At 43.7% G+C, this 16205-nt stretch overlaps 1 protein-coding gene across 1 annotated transcript in view; it reads left to right on the forward strand.

Moving 5' to 3' along the window:
- The window catches only part of SLC9A9 (solute carrier family 9 member A9), a 555669-nt gene that overhangs the window by 249438 nt on the left and 290026 nt on the right, over nucleotides 1-16205 (forward strand). Inside the window, exon 7 of the mRNA XM_082393417.1 lies at nucleotides 15351-15498. Coding sequence (XP_082249543.1) covers nucleotides 15351-15498 — 148 coding nt within the window. The remainder of the gene's footprint in view (nucleotides 1-15350; nucleotides 15499-16205) is intronic.

A 16205-nucleotide genomic window follows, 5' to 3' on the forward strand; every position in this document is an offset into this window, starting at 1 on the left:
GAACAAGGCCTGGCAGCTGCTGTGTCTCACACATTCTGATTGACATAAGGGGAGAACCAAGCCCTGGTAGTGGTGGTGGTGATGGTGAGTGACTTTGGATGTTTTGAATCAATAAAGTTGACATAAGCTAAACCCTGAATAGAGAGTAGGATTGATTCAAGCCACAGTTAATTTATGCTTCACGATATTATCTGCTATACTTCCTCTGTCATTTATTCCTGTGTAAATACAACTCTCAAAACCTCACCTTTCTCTCCAGATATACTTAGATGTCATTATTTACTTACATTCTCCCGTGCATTGCCTGCTAGCCCACAGCTACCATATATGACCCCTACCCGAGCAGGCAGTGAGTGAAAGGCCATGGCTTAAGCACGGGGTTTCCTCCATGACCCCACTCCTGTTTCTTGTACCTTGGTCTGGTTATCTGATTTTGTCTCTTATCTCCCCTTCTGCAGACCACTGTTAGCCTCAGCTTCTGACCACTCCCTCCTTGTTCTGCCATCAGAATTTGTGTACCCCTACTTCAGCGGTATTTAACCTTTTTGAGGTCATGGAATAAATGGCGAAGGTGTATGAAAGCCAAGGACTCTCCTTCCAGCAAAGTGCTTGTGTGCATTTATGTTGGGTTCACATCCATCCCTGGACTCCCTGAATCATTGATTCCCGGGCTGCCTTGCTGGTTGTATGTATACTCATTGTGGCTTGCTCACCTGGGTCTAACTTGAAGTGTTCTACTGACCTGCCTCCACCCCAGTCCTCCACCAAGTCTTCCAGTCTGCATTTTCCCCAGCCTCTGACCTATTGTGCACCTAGATGTGCAAAACCTATCTATCTTGAATCTTTAAGACTGCTTCAGGGCCCAGGGCTCAGGGCCCTAGCCCTAGGAGCTTGTGTTCCTTCACGGCTCAGCAATGGCCTTGGTAAATGAAGTATTCATCCTGGTGCTTGGCATCTGACTCCAAGTCTTAGTAACTATCTTTACTACATGGGTGGGAAAAACCTATTAATTGCTTGAGTTAGAAATCTCTCAATTTTTACAAGCTGTATTGGTTTGAGATTCAAATATACTGTAAAGTCTACATTGTTATCCTAGATAAAGCTGTATCCTGAAGATGCAGTATCAGAGATGACTCTACTGTGGAACTTTAGCATTCTGCAATATATACTTTATAGCAACTGCTAGACACATATAATGTAATTTGAAAGCATTATGTGAAAGCAAAACCCTCTTTGGTAAGATTTGTTGGTCCACAGCTCCCATGCTTCAAACATAAAATCAGAATCTGTAGAGGGGAGGCAACATACCTATGTGCCTTGCCCCCAAAGATAAACTTGTACTCAAGCAAAATTATCTGCAACTCTGTTTAGTTGCAACTCTATTTATGGATGCAGATTCTCAATTAGGTTGTGATTTGGGGCCCAGATGCTCACTTAATTGCTAATAAATAGAAGAACAGGAGAAGGATCTGGGGATATGAGTTGATCAGTGCAAATATTTTCTGGGAGTTGGCTTGTCACCAGGTGAAACTCCATCAGGCTGTCTCAGGAAGCTGTTTATAACAGGAGTGAGTTTTGTTTAACACAGGAATGAAAGGCACCCAGATTAGGAAAGCTTTTCATAGGACATTGTCTATGAAAAGTCCTTTGACCCAACCAGAGGAAGCTAGTGTGTCATTCAGCCCCTCATCTCTGTCCTCAGCACACAGTATCTGTGAAGCACTGCAGGCCCCAATGAAAGCAAGTGCCTGTTTTCGGATTCTATTTATCTCTATGTAGCGTGCAGTGAGCTGTGAATTGGTGATCGCCATGAAAGCAAACTCCATCGGTTTCATGATTTTTCCTTGATTGTTGCTGATCCGCAATTCTATACAACTTCATTAGATACTTTCTGTTCATGAACATTTTTGCTTCAGGTATAGCAACGGGATTTCTGTGGTATGTCTATCTTGGTGTCCCCTTCTCCAGCAAGGCTGCTGGAAGTTAAACTCCGCTGGATTTGTAAAACAACCGTGGATCTTTTGGTCTTAACTATTGTTAACAATTTACATGCATCTTCTTTTTTGGTACTATCCCAATAACCTTCTGCTTTACAGGCCTCATTAAGAAAAAGATGAATTCAGTACATGATCTAACTCTAAATGTATTACTCTTTCCACCTCAGAAGATTCTTCTAATGTTTCTGACACCTTAATTGGAATTCCTGAATGCCTCTATATTCTTAGAAGAAGAGCTCAGTTTTTATTGATTTCTTTTGAGCAAATGGTGAAAGATAATCATTCCAACAATAATATTGATATAAATAACAGTAACAACAACAATAGCAGCTCACATTTATGGAGTGCTTTCTGTGTTCCAAGTAGAAGCACTGTACACGTATTAACCCAGTTAATCCCCACTCTATGAAGGAGGCACAATTGTTATTACCACCATGTTTTAGATGAAGACACTGTGACACAAGTAAGTAATTACTATAAAGAGACAGTAGTCACCATATGGCAGCACAGGGTGAACAACTGCATGAGATGATATGAGACCTGGGTTGGTGCTGGCATGAACATCAAGAGACATGGAGTGTACGTAGTTTCATGACAAACTCATTCGATGTGGAGAAGAGCCCTCCATGAAGAAATCCTGACCTACAAGCAGCAGTAGGTGGTCAGCAAAACTCCTCATATCGAAATGAATATATTCACTAATGCAGTTTTTTTCTTACAAATTAGTACTAGAAGTCCTAAAATCTTAACCTTCCGTGAGTAGTCTTTGCCTATATCCTATGAACGTGAAACGTTTGTTGAGTTATTTATCTGGGTGTACACTCAGGCGATGGATCCAAGTGTTTTCACTTCCCCGTCTACATGGCACACGGGCTTTCACTAGTGAGACCTGAGTTGAATGGCTGCCGCTCCAGTTACTAGTGAGTTACTTGGGGCAAATGATTTACCATCCCTGAGTCTATTTATCTCTAAAATGCAAATACTTTCTTCATTACATTGTTGGAAGGATTAAATGAGGTGAGATATATAAAGTTACTTAATTTCCATAAGCCGTAGTTTCCTCATCTATAAAATGGAAATCATAATAGCACCTACTTCAGGGGGTCACTGTGAGGGTTCAGTGAGATAATGTTTATAAAAATGCTTAACACAGCGCTTGACACATAGTGCATGCTCCATAGTAGCAAATACAGCGAATAATATGTATTTTGAGTTCTCAGTAAATGTTGGAGCACCTGACCCCCTTCTCCATTTCAACCTCAGGGATTAATATTTGGTCTTTCTTACACCTGTTAATGATTATATTTTAATTTTAATTAGATTTCCATCTTTAGTGGCTATTAACCTACTTTTCTATATCTTTTTATATCTATTATGACTAAAAGTTTCACATATTACAGTACTCTTTGGAGCTCAGATTTCATTAGTGAGGATTAAAGGAACTGAAAAGTTGGAGAAAGGGTTGAAGTTCCCATTAGATCATGAGAATTGGTGTCCCTCTCTCTCTTTTAAAATTTATTTATTTATTTATTTATGGCTGTGTTGGGTCTTCGTTTCTGTGCGAGGGCTTTCTCTAGTTGTGGCAAGTGGGGGCCACTCTTCATCGCGGTGCACGGGCCTCTCACTATCGTGGCCTCTCTTGTGGAGCACAGGCTCCAGATGCGCAAGCTCAGTAGTTGTGGCTCACGGGCCTAGTTGCTCCGCGGCATGTGGGATCTTCCCAGACCAGGGCTCGAACCCGTGTCCCCTGCATTGGCAGGCAGATTCTCAACCACTGCGCCACCAGGGAAGCCCCTCTCTCTTTTAAATAGGTTCACAGTAGTGGAATTCAAATTCCTGTTTCTGCTTCAGAAAAGAAAGAAAGAAAGAAAGAAAACAAAATAAGAAGAGTATTTGCGAGTTACTTTTATCTTTAGGACTATCTCAGATTCACTTTCCTCTCAATATTAGGTGCAAGAGAAGATTTCTCAAAGCCCACAGACTAATCCAATTCTGACAAGACTTTTCAGGCTGAATCGCAAAGTAATTTAAGATCTCCTTTCAAAGAAAATGTACATATAATTCATAACAAACCTTTAACTCTTCTTCCCTTTTAACCAATTTTAAGCTCAGAGCTCTCTTTGTCACTTTAAAGTTGGAACTTAATGGACCAGAGCCTCTTAGGAATCTGTCAAAGACTTTATTCCGTGCTGAAATTTGTAACTGTTCTTGATGTCATTATCAACATGGCTCCCACCTAAATCATCGGCGCCTTCACTGCATCCCCACTGAAGTACTGCCCCTTGCTCGCTGAATACTCAGCCATTTCCAATGGCAGGATTTGGGTAGAAAGCCAAGTACCCTCCATTCCTCTCCTGATAGTCCTGGAGGAAGCTGGAAAGAGATAGGGAGTCAATGACCCTGGGGGCGGGAGGTTCCTCGAGGCCACATTATCCAACTGTCTAGTGCATGGATTTTCTCCATAACACCCTGACAGGTAACTCTTTCATTCTATGTTTAAGTATCTCCAGCGACAGAGAACTTGACTTTTATAGATCTCATTTCATTTTCTATCAGATCTAAGAATTAGGAAATTCTGCAATAGAATATAAAGCTGAAATCTTTCTCCCTCTGATGTTTTACTCGTGGACTTTATTTTGCCTTCTGGAAACACAGAGAATGAGGCCAGTCCTTCCTCTGCATGACCACCTTTCAAATGCTCACTGTAGCTGTTCCTGCTAAATTCATCTATCCTTTAAACTCCCCTCCTTCCTTACTTCTTCTTCCCCACCACCCTACTCTTTCTCCTGTGGTCTGCTATGGTTTGTCAGGTTTCGTTCAGATGGTGCCATCCAGACCAAAGAAGAAAGCCCCGTCTGATCCAGCCATGGGAGAGGACAACGGGACCATGCTGACTCCTGTTTAGCTTCCTCTACTGTTATTAACATAGCCTTCACCTGGAATGTTCTGTACCATGCTCCCCTACCCCAAACCCTCCAGTGGGTGCCCTTTCACCCCTAGAGGAAAATCCTAAGTCCTAAGAAAGTCCCGAAAACTTCCACAAGACCTGGCCCCAGCCCAGTCTCCAGCCCTGTCTCCTACCACTTTCCCCTTGCCCAATCCCCTCCAGCCACACTGCCTCTGCTTCAGGGACTAGAAAACTCTCCCCACTCTTTTCATGCAGGACTCCACTTAATAATGTTTTTCAGAGAAGCCTTTCCTGACCATCCTAACTAAAACAGCACCCTCATCCCTCTCTATTCCATCCCTTCATGCTGCTTTCTTTCTCTTTTCTGTCTCTCCTTAAATCATATGTTTACTTGCTTAGCTATTTATTATATTGTTTTCTCCACTGGAACGTAAGGAACATGAGGTCAGAAGCTTTGTTGTGTTCCCTGCTGGCTCTTTAGTGTCTAGAACAATGTCTGCACATAGTAGGTGCTCAAGAAACATTTGTTGTTAGAATGAATCCATTAATTCAGCCTGAGATCGTATTGTTCTGGGGGCAGCCATGATACACTAAGTCATACTTCCCACAAAATTCTCCTTGTCTTGTGGTGCCAGACATCAAAATGGCAAAGTGATATTTGTCAAGGATTTGGAAAAATCACTGTTTGGTGTGAATCTGGACCGTAAGGGAGCGGTCATTAACTAAACAGTCCTTCAGAAGCTGAAAGAGTTCATTAATGGCCCTCCTGAAACACAGCCCTTGACCCTGCAGGGCTGTTGGCCCTTGGGAAGGTGAGACCCTGTGGTTCTAACTCAAGCTCAGTGAACTTCTGGCCAGAACCACTTATTATTAAAAGGCAGCTTTTCTAACCTCCCAGGGTGCCTGGAATGCCCCCAATTCCTGAAGTCATTATGTTTTACAGCAGGTTCTCCTGACAGAACTTCATCAGCCTTTGGCAGAACATAAGCCAGAATAATGGGCAGGCAGATGCCAGAATGAATTCCAATGTGTACACACAATTCTTGGCCCCATAAAATCAATTCCTTATTCATAATTAAGCAACTTCTTGAGAAAGGGCAGGTTGGTAGAGTTATTAAAAGATAAATAATAGATAAGGATCCACTTGTTTCTTTTTTGTGGGGGAGATAAAAAATTTTAAACACAAAATAACACTGTAATTAGTTTTTCTTCTACTTTCTTACCTGTGAAACTCAGGGCCAACCAAACAGAGCAGCTTTTACAAATTTCCATCACCCCTCTATGTTGTATTTCTCCTTAAAATGTATCCTTCAGAGCAGAATGACAAGGCAACTCTAGATAGATGGGGAGAAAAGAAACTAGAAGCACCCGGACATAAAGGTCACAAGATGCGTCATCCTGTGGGTTTTTGCCCGTTTTCCAAACTGGGTTTAGGGAGCAGACCTGAAGCAAAAGTTGCTAAATGCCTCGGTACTAAAAGGAGCATCAGGGGTCCCCAGCACTTAGAACCACACACACCTCCCAACAGGCTTAATTAGCAACAGAATCAGCCTCATTTCCTCCAATTCCTACCCCATCTCCTTGGTCTCAAAACAGTGTATGAAAGGAGTGGGAAAGAAAGGGGTCCACCTTGGAGAGACTGCAGTGTTTGAGGGGTGAAGCTGTTACCCCTCCCCATGAGGGAGCTTCCTCTCCCCTAAGTCAAGTGGAAGGGACGCCACTGGAATCACCCAAATAGATCGAGACTGCCTGCAAGAGGAAGGCTGCCAGCTTGTCCCCGTGGGAGGAACTGCCGAGGGGCTGAGCCCCTCTCAAAACAGAGCAGGGAAGGAGGTTCTTGGATGTGGCTTCTCGGAGTGAGAGAGCAGAACACAGGGACTGGCCTACAGATTTCTGAAAGGAGTCAGCTGGAGTCCTCTGTGTCAGCAGGACCTGAAGGCCCCCTAGTTTGGTGTGTTTGGGGCATGGGCAAGGTGAGCCCTCCTAGAAGCGTGCTCTGTGGCCCATGGAGGGTGCTCAGGGGTGCCCCAGCTAAAGGGGACTGGAGATCAAGAGAGGTGTGAGAGCCGCCGACTTCCCCAAGTGGCCCCTGATCCAAGCCATAGAAAAGGGCTGGGAATATATAGAGCTGGCAGGGCAGAAGGAAAACTGAGTGGTCCCTGTGAGGGAATTCTTAATAAATTGGAGGTGCCACCATGTCAGCAGGGGCTTCCAAGAAAAGGACCAAGCAGGGACAAGAGTGAGGCCAGGGACCCTGTCCATTGTGGCCAAACAATTGGCCACAAAAGGTGGAGAGCTTGGCTCCCCATCACTCCTCCATGCCTCTAACACCAGGGGGCGCTGGTGCTCAGGAGGGAGGTGGAGGTGAGCATTCCTGAGCACTTTTTTTTTTTTTTTTTTTGGCTGCGTCAGGTTTTTGTTGCTGTGCGTGGGCTTTCTCTAGTTGCGGTGAGCGGGGCTACTCTTCCTTGTGGTGCGCAGGCTTCTCATTGCGGTGGCTTCTCTTGTTGCGGAGCACGGGCTCTAGGCTCACGGGCTTCAGTAGTTGTGGTGCACAGGCTTAGTTGCTCCGCGGCATGTGGGATCTTCCTGGACCAGGGCTTGAACCCATGTTCCCTGCATTGGCAGGCGGATTCTTAACCACTGTGCCACCAAGTGCACCACTCCTCCCTTTCAAGTCATCCTGCCTGCTGCTCTAGAATATTCTGCAGGGAGAAGAAGGACCTTGCTTTGAAGATTTAGATTTTAAGCTGGACAGCACTAAGTTGTGATAACCGAAAGGAACTGAACAATGGAATGTGACCAAGACATCATTAATGGACCTATACACCCAGCACAAAGAGGATTCAATATAGTACAGTTGGAAGAATCAAGAACTCTGTAATAAACTGGTGCTAGTAGTTTAAATTTTTTTGTTAGGGATTAAAGATTTGGCAGAGAGAATGGAAGGTCCTTTTTGTATATCTTTGGCTATAGTAATCATCTTCCCATCTTTTTCTTGATTACATTCATAGAAATTCAAAAAGGGATGTGATGTATATGCTTACAACTTTCCTTTTGGGCTTCCCTGGTGGCGCAGTGGTTGAGAATCTGCCTGCTAATGCAGGGGACACGGGTTCGAGCCCTGGTCTGGGAAGATCCCACATGCCGCGGAGCAACTAGGCCCGTGAGCCACAACTACTGAGCCTGCGCGTCTGGAGCCTGTGCTCCGCAACAAGAGAGGCCGCGACGGTGAGAGACCCGCGCACCGCAATCAAGAGTGGCCCCCGCTCACCGCAACTGGAGAAAGCCCTCGCACAGAAACGAAGACCCAACACAGCCAAATAAATAAATAAATAAATAAATAAATAATTTTAAAAGCTGCTAATAATTTTTAAAAAAACAACAAAAAAACTTTCTTTTTAAAATTTTAAAGTGGCATTGATTCATGTTAACAAGAGAAGTGAGACTGGACTGGGAGATAGAGAAGCAGGTTGTCCCAATCAGGCACCCAGAATAGTGAGTAGATTGTGGGAGTTGGGAGGACCTGTCAGAGGCGAGCATCATTATGAAAGAAGGCTGCCCAGGAGCCTGAGGCTGTTGAGTAGTTTCTGTGAGTAATTATGGGGAAAATATTTTAGCAGTAACAGTAAAGAGTAACAGGAGTGGGTGGTAATGGAAGCCAGGTGGTCTTGAGAAAGATTGTAAGAATCAGGAGAGAGATGACTCAGTAGGGTCCAGAATGGGAAGGTGGCCAGAGTTTTGGAAAGGATGGCACTGGCGGCAGTGATGGTGGTTCCATTTATAGAATACTTTCTATACATTATCTCATCTTCACTCTCAGCATGATTGCAATAACTTCTTCCCTACTTCTTCTTCTTCCGTTTCCTCCTCACCCCCCTTCTCCTTCTTCCTCATGGCTGGCATTTATTGAGCATATGTGCCACATGCCATTCTCCACAAAACAATTTGTATGATCAAATGATCCCTGATACCAAGAGAGTCTAGACCAGGGACCAGTCAGAGTGTGAGAGAGACAGGTGATGACATCTCAGTTCTGTTTTGGTTGAGGTACTGATTGGACATCTAGTTTGGGATACCTCTTTTAGAACTAAACCAATCTCTCAGTTTGAGAAAGAGACGGAAAGACAGACAAACAACACGATGACGAAGAAGAAGGAGAAGAAGGGGAAGGAGGAGGGGGAGGGGAAGGAGGAGGAGAAAAGGAAGAAGGGGAAGAAGAAGGAGTAAGTGTAGGAGGAGGAGGAGGAGGATGGGTTATTTGAAGAAGGATGATTAACTTAAGAAATGCTTATCTAGTTCTTACTGTGTGCCAGGTACCATTTTGAATGCTTTATAAACATTAACTGATTAACTTCTCATAGCAACCTTATGTGATAGGTACTATTATTCTCATCCTCATTTTATTATCATTTTTTAATAATCATCATCATAGGAAACTGAGGTGCATATAGTCTAAGTAACTTGGTCAAGTTCACACAGCCGGTAAGTGGCAGAGCTGAGATTTCAACCCAGATCTCAGATACAGATACTATGCCCTTAACGCTATCTCAGTTGCCAGGGGGTTTCCTGTAGTAACATCATAAAGATGAAAAGATGGGTTGTTGAGAAACACTGGAGTTTCGATGGTGTCTGTGAGTCTTAAATGATACAGCGAGCAGTGTGATCCTTGTTCATGTTGCTCTCATCAAAGGAATTTAGGATATTTCATCCATTTCAAAAATTTTGAATAAAAGATACGCATATTTATTTCTGAGACTGTATGCAGTACACTATCATCAAACTAGTTTTTGGTGAATAATCTGTTCCTGAACAGAATGAATCAGAATCAATAACCTGGACTTATAACCAATTTATAAGATGAATATTTAAACACCACTGTGTATTTCTGGTCATGTCCTTTTCAAGGATATCGGTTCTATCCAACTCAAACATTCTTTTCCAGAAATCTGCAGATCACAGATCTATCTTCACCAGCATGTGCTATAAACAGTGCCTCTTCAGAGTGGTGTCCCAAAGAGCAAGCACCACACAGATTAGCAGAAAGTCCAGTTCCTCTTCCCTGCCTCTCCCCGCTCTGATATTTGCATCCGCTAATGGTTCAAGCATCTCCCTTGGTGCACGGGAGGAGGTATTTCCCTTTTAAGTCCAAAGTGCTGAAACCGTTAGAACATGATCTTCCGTCCTTTCTCAGGCTGAAGTTAGAAAACTCTACGGACGCTACCCAAACCCTTGGTCATTTCCAAAAACACCCTCTGCAGCTGCTGCTCTATAATCCAGAGGCTTAGTGTTGAAGCTGCAAACCAGAGCCCAGAGAGATGCCTCCTTTGCCAGGGCTTAGAGCCTGGAGGAACAACGTCCTAAAATCCTGGCAGTCGGGGGAGATACAATGTCTGTGGGACCTAAGGCTCCTGCTTTCTTCGCCTCACTCTTCACCAGAAGCCAGAGGGCTTTGCCTGCAGAATGTCCTCTGCTAAACTTGGGGAGATGTAACTCAAGTTCAGTCTCCTGGCCTGTTCTTGTCCTGGGGCACGTCCCTGTCCAGGCTGCTGAGGACGCTCCTTTCCTCCTTAATCCACGGAGCCAAGGGCTCCGCACAAAACGTAACAACCTACTGGCGTCACTTCTGTGGCCGTTTCCTCCCTGGAGACCCTGATGTTCCCGTGCAAAAGTGACTTGTCCCTCTGCAGCAACCTGGAAGCACAGTGTGCCGGGAGGGAAGCCACACCCGATCGGCCCGTAGTTGGAACCAAGGCCTGGTTCACCCACAGCGCTCTGCTCTCTCTCATTGCGAGCCTGTGGAAGTTCTTAGCAGAATGGTGATGATCATGGCAGTGGTGGTGACGATGGTCAACATTCATTGAGAGCCTATGTTTTGTGCACATAATCAGCACTCAATGAATGATCCTACAACCTATAAGATAAATATATAGGTTTGTTTTGTTTTTTTTTTAATCTTAATGTTTTTTTTTGGCCGCGCCCTGAGGCATGCCGGATCTTAGTTCCCCAACCAGGGATTGAAACCGTGCCCCCTGCAATGGAAACACGGAGTCTTAACCAATGGACTGCCAGGGAAATCCCTCTTATTTTTTTTTTATAGGTTTTTAAATGTACCTCATATTCTCACACATTTCTGTGGGATACGTACTGTTATGGTCATTTTATAGACTTTGAAACCGAGCCTGAGTGATGGAGTAACTTAACCAAGGCCATACAGCCAATAAGGATGAGATCTTTGAGACTCAAGTTAAGGGTCTCAAGTGTTAACTTCAAGCTTGGATTGATGACCCTAAAAGTACCCACAACATGACTACATAGAGTCAATGCCTAATAAAAAATCTTGTAGATGATGATCCCTTTTCAAGATGACTAGCTTTTGCAAGCCTCTTCTCTTCCTGCATTTCTTCCTTATTTCCTTCCTGCTTTCCAATCAGCCTGCCCTCGTTCCCTCAGCCTTTATATAGCCTGCCACGGGCCGGGCATCAGGCTGTGTCCTGGGCATACAAGGAGGAAAGAGGCCCAGGCCAGGCCTAGCAAAGCTGAAGTCCAGGAGCAGGAGGCAGGCATGAAAGCAGGTTTCCAGGAGAAGCCCTGCGTCTCACCTGCTAGTGGGACGGGAGAGAGGGTTCTGCTGCTCCATGCAAGGTGCTCCGCGCTCTCCTTGCACGTGGGAGGGTGCCGCTCATGTTCCATCCACACATGCAACCCAAGGTTCTGGTGCCTGAACTCCTATTGCCCTTAGAATCAGAACCACACTCACTCAACGGTCCTGATGTGGGTTCATGTTTGCCTCCCAACAAGATCACTTTTTCAAGGGAGAAACAAGAAATCTACATTTTGAACTTAGTAGCTATATGATCTTTATTTCTCTGACTCTTAGTTTCTGTATTTTATTTTTAAAAAGGAGGGGGGAGAAAAGAAAGAAAAGGACGGATAACTATATACCTGCCCTAATTACCTGGCAGAGATGTGATAGGATCAAATACAGTTATAATGCAGGCATAAAAGGACTAAATATTACATAAATGTGAGGGCTTTTGTATATTCTTAAGGTGGAATTTAAAGCTCCGAGTGATGCCACCTACCTGCCTTTACCCCTCCGCCAGTGCCCACATACATGCTCCCAGGCTCCAGCCATAACTATATAGTTCCACTTTGAAGTGCCCTCAACTCTCCTGCCTCCTTGCCTTTGCTTCCACTCTTTCCACTACCTGGAATGCCTGCTCCCCATCACTGACTGTTGACTTGCTTAAATGCCATCCCCTCTATTCTAAACTAGTGCCCCTTTCCTCATTTGCCCCATTAAATGTTGCACATCTCTCACAGTCACACTCAGCTCTGTGACTTGAGCTAGTTGTCATCTCTATCTTAGGCTTCTCTGCCTATGCCTTGCACATGGTCAGTAAAATGTTTGTTGGCTCAAATTCTGCTTCTCCTTTCCATGCCCTTCCCTGCCAGCCTGCCACTCCCTGCATCGAATCCATCACCTGGTACATAGCAGGTACCCCATGCATCCCGACTAACATCCTGAAGTGCTTTAGGGCTGGCAAATCAATGAACGAATCTCCATAGGTCAAGGAGAATTAAGCTCTTCCCTTTAGTTAAATCAGATCTCACGGGGAAGGTATGAAATTTGGCTGCACCCTTTTGGGTGGGGATCAGAGCCCAGGAAGAAAACAGCATCTCCCAAAATGCAGACTATGAACCAGTGGAGATACCCAGACGATTTTAGGTGACACAAAGGGGAACTTTTTTTTTCAAACTTAATAATTACATAATCTCATGTGTATTAAAAAGCCATATATGAAGCAAATCAAAACTATGATTTCATAAATATTATTTAATAAAAGCTTTTGCATTTGAATAAAAATGAGTTGATTTAAAAACAAACATTACATAAATAATGATACGGAATATGGCCAAAAGAAGTGATGGTGGTGCTTCAAGCTAGGGAAGCATCGGGACAGAGAAAACACTTCCAGCGAGTGCGAAGGTGAAGATGGGGTTGAAGAGATGCCTGTTCTAAGGATCAGATCTGCTGGGAGCAGCCTTAGGAATTAACAGAAGTATTTACAAAACTGTGTTACTGTGCAAAAACCTTTGTTTGAAAAACAGACAGCAACTGGAATGTTTCCTCATCACTACTGTTTTTTTTACACACGCAGCCATGGGCACCAAGTTTCAGAATGGCCATGGGGTTTTACACCCTTTCCCAGGACTGTCAGCTATAAAGGACCCAAATATGGGTTTGCTTTTCCTTTTTCCTGCAAAGCACAACACTTTACAAAAAGAAGAACAGTTCAAAGGCAGTCTCTTTCTCACATACATATCAGGGCTCCATTTGAGATCCACATTCATCTTCCTTATCCAATTACATGATCAAAGCAGAAGTGTTTGAAACAACCTAATCAAAAAATGGGCAGAAGACCTAAATAGACATTTCCCCAAAGAAGACATACAGATGGCCAAGAAGCACATGAAAAGCTGCTCAACATCACTAATTATTAGAGAAATGCAAATCAAAACTACAATGAGGTATCACCTCACACCAGTTAGAATGGGCATCATCAGAAAATCTACAAACAACAAATGCTGGAGAGGGTGTGGAGAAAAGGGAACCCTCTTGCACTGTTGGTGGGAATGTAAATTGATACAGCCACTATGGAGAACAGTATGGAGGTTCCTTAAAAAACTAAACATAGAATCACCATATGACCCAGCAATCCCACTACTGGGCATATACCCAGAGAAAACCATAATTCAAAAAGACATATGCACCAAAATGTTCATTGCAGCACTATTTACAATAGCCAGGTCATGGAAGCAACCTAAATGCCCATCGACAGACGAATGGATAAAGAAGTTGTGGTACATATATACGATGGACTATTACTCAGCCATAAAAAGGAATGAAATTGGGTCATTTGTAGAGATGTGGATGGATCTAGAGACTGTGCTACAGAGTGAAGTAAGTCAGAAAGAGTAAAACAAATGTTGTATATTAATGCATATATGTGGAACCTAGAAAAATGGTACAGATGAACCAGTTTGCAGGGCAGAAATACAGACACAGATGTAGAGAACAAACGTATGGACACCAAGGGGGGAAAGTGGTGGTGTGATGAAGTGGGAGATTAGGATTGACATATATACACTAATATGTATAAAATGGGTAACTAATAAGAACCTGCTGTATAAAAAAATAAATAAAATTCAAAAAAAAAAAAAAAAGGAGAAGTGTTTGGCCTACTTTGGGGGTTTAAAGACATCCAGGGAAAATTGGAACCCACTCCCCCGTTCTCTCTTAACTAGTCTTTAGACACAAAATGTCAGGTCAGAGAGTTAACGTACTCTCATCATCCGAGCCACAAGAGATTCAGTTACATCTCTGTAAAATCCTGTCTAATCTCAAGTCAGTGTGTCTGGTGTACTGTTTGCTCTCTAAGAGCTACAAAGTCCCTCCCAGCAGCCGCTGAGAAACTATTGATTTTGTCTGATTAGCTTTGAAGACCTTGTATTAAAATAAAAAGTGCAAAAAAAAAATCTGAAAAGTTACTTCATTAGTCTCCCGAAAGCTACTGGTTCTAGCACATCTGTTCATTTTGATGCTATAATACGGAGCTCATGTTTCCTAACATAGGACACACCTTGTCCTTTACATTAACACTGTGGGATTTGAGGCCCCAGTTACAAAAAAAAAAAAAACAAATATGACATCCTCAAAAATATTTAAGTGGACAGACTGCCTATTGGTGGATTGATTTTTCTCTGTGGATATAAATCTGTTGGCAGCCACCAGAATTGGGGTATAAAAGATAACCTCAGGCAGCTGCTGCCATTTGTTTCAGTGGGAAAAGGAGGGTTTTTGTCTCTCCCCAGGGGTTAATACTGTGATGCTCTGAGCGTCCTCTGGGCGCTGTTTCTGAAGGGTTACACTGGAGAGGAGCAATGCTTTGTGGTTTATGACAAGATCACAGCAGAATATTTTGTGCATGCTGTGATTTGTATCGCCCATTTGTGCACAGGCCATAAAAGTACACTTTTTATCAGGAACATTTGTGAATATATAACAGCACTGAAGACATATGGCCACTAAATAATTCACAGTTATCTATCATCTCCTCAGCAGATTCCTTATACACCTACCATGTTTTAATGCCTAGTTTGCTCAGAAACAATATTCCTTACGACCCTTCCTATATAAGAATGTTTAGTAACGGACAGCAATATATGGATACCATGGAACTGGGTTGTAAGGAAGCGGAAAGCTTTCTGCCTTCTCCACCTCTCCCTGTCCTCATCCGTTTCCCCTGAAAGCTTCCAACCAGCCCCTAACCTCGTAGGAAAACGTGCCCTTCCCAAAAGTGGGTGCTAAATTCTGACTTCTGGTGTTTGGGCCATGAGATGGGAGTCGCTGACTAACCTTCACCCTCTTCTCTTTTCAGTTCTATATCCATTTACAGTCCCAAGGAGAATCCGAATGCATTTGACGCTGCGGCATTCTTCCAGTCCGTGGGGAATTTCCTGGGGATCTTCGCCGGCTCATTTGCAATGGGGTCTGCGTATGCTGTGGTCACGGCACTGATATCCTTTGTCTTGTGTGGAAAGCTGGGGACTTGTTAAGAGCAGTCAGCTTCCCTGGAACGTTTCTGAGGACTGACAAATTCCAGGCTAGGAAATGGTTAGACAGTCTTGTTCAAGTGCAGTAGGGCACCACTGGAGCCATCTTGATTCCAAGCCACCCCTCGAAGCATAGGTCGGTACCAGTGGAAGAGGGGCCCAGGCTCTTTTCCTGTCCAAGGCCAGTTCTAGCACTGCTCATACTGTCTGATCCTAGGATAGCAACAGTCTTAAAAAAATTCCCACCTAGGAATATAGGTGGCCAGGGGGTATCAGGCTTGGATATATTAAGGTCAAGAGGAAGAACTGAAGATCCAAGGTCAAGAATAAAACATGATTGACTGGGAGTGATAAACTAAGTGTTCTCTGCCTCCTTTTCAAACTTGTATCAATCACTAGTTCACAGGGTTGGCCAAGCCAAAGATCACTGTGAGTTTAAACGAGAATCCACAGCTCTTTTATGGAAGGGGAACAGCAAGCAAAGCAGAAATGATGTTTGCCATATCCAGGCAATTGTGTCATCTTACTCCCTCTTTTTCAGCAGAGAGGTGGGAGGATGGGTAAAGTTCCTAGAGGATTTGAGCCAGGGAAAGAAGCTGGTCTGGTGAGCTCTTCACTCACAGCAGTTGGATGGGACAAAAATAAGTCAGATTTGAAGAGGAAAGCCAGAAGGCTAATGT

This window comes from Balaenoptera borealis (assembly GCF_965194805.1).
Source record: "Balaenoptera borealis genome assembly, chromosome: 5".
Classification (NCBI taxonomy): Eukaryota; Metazoa; Chordata; class Mammalia; order Artiodactyla; family Balaenopteridae; genus Balaenoptera; species Balaenoptera borealis.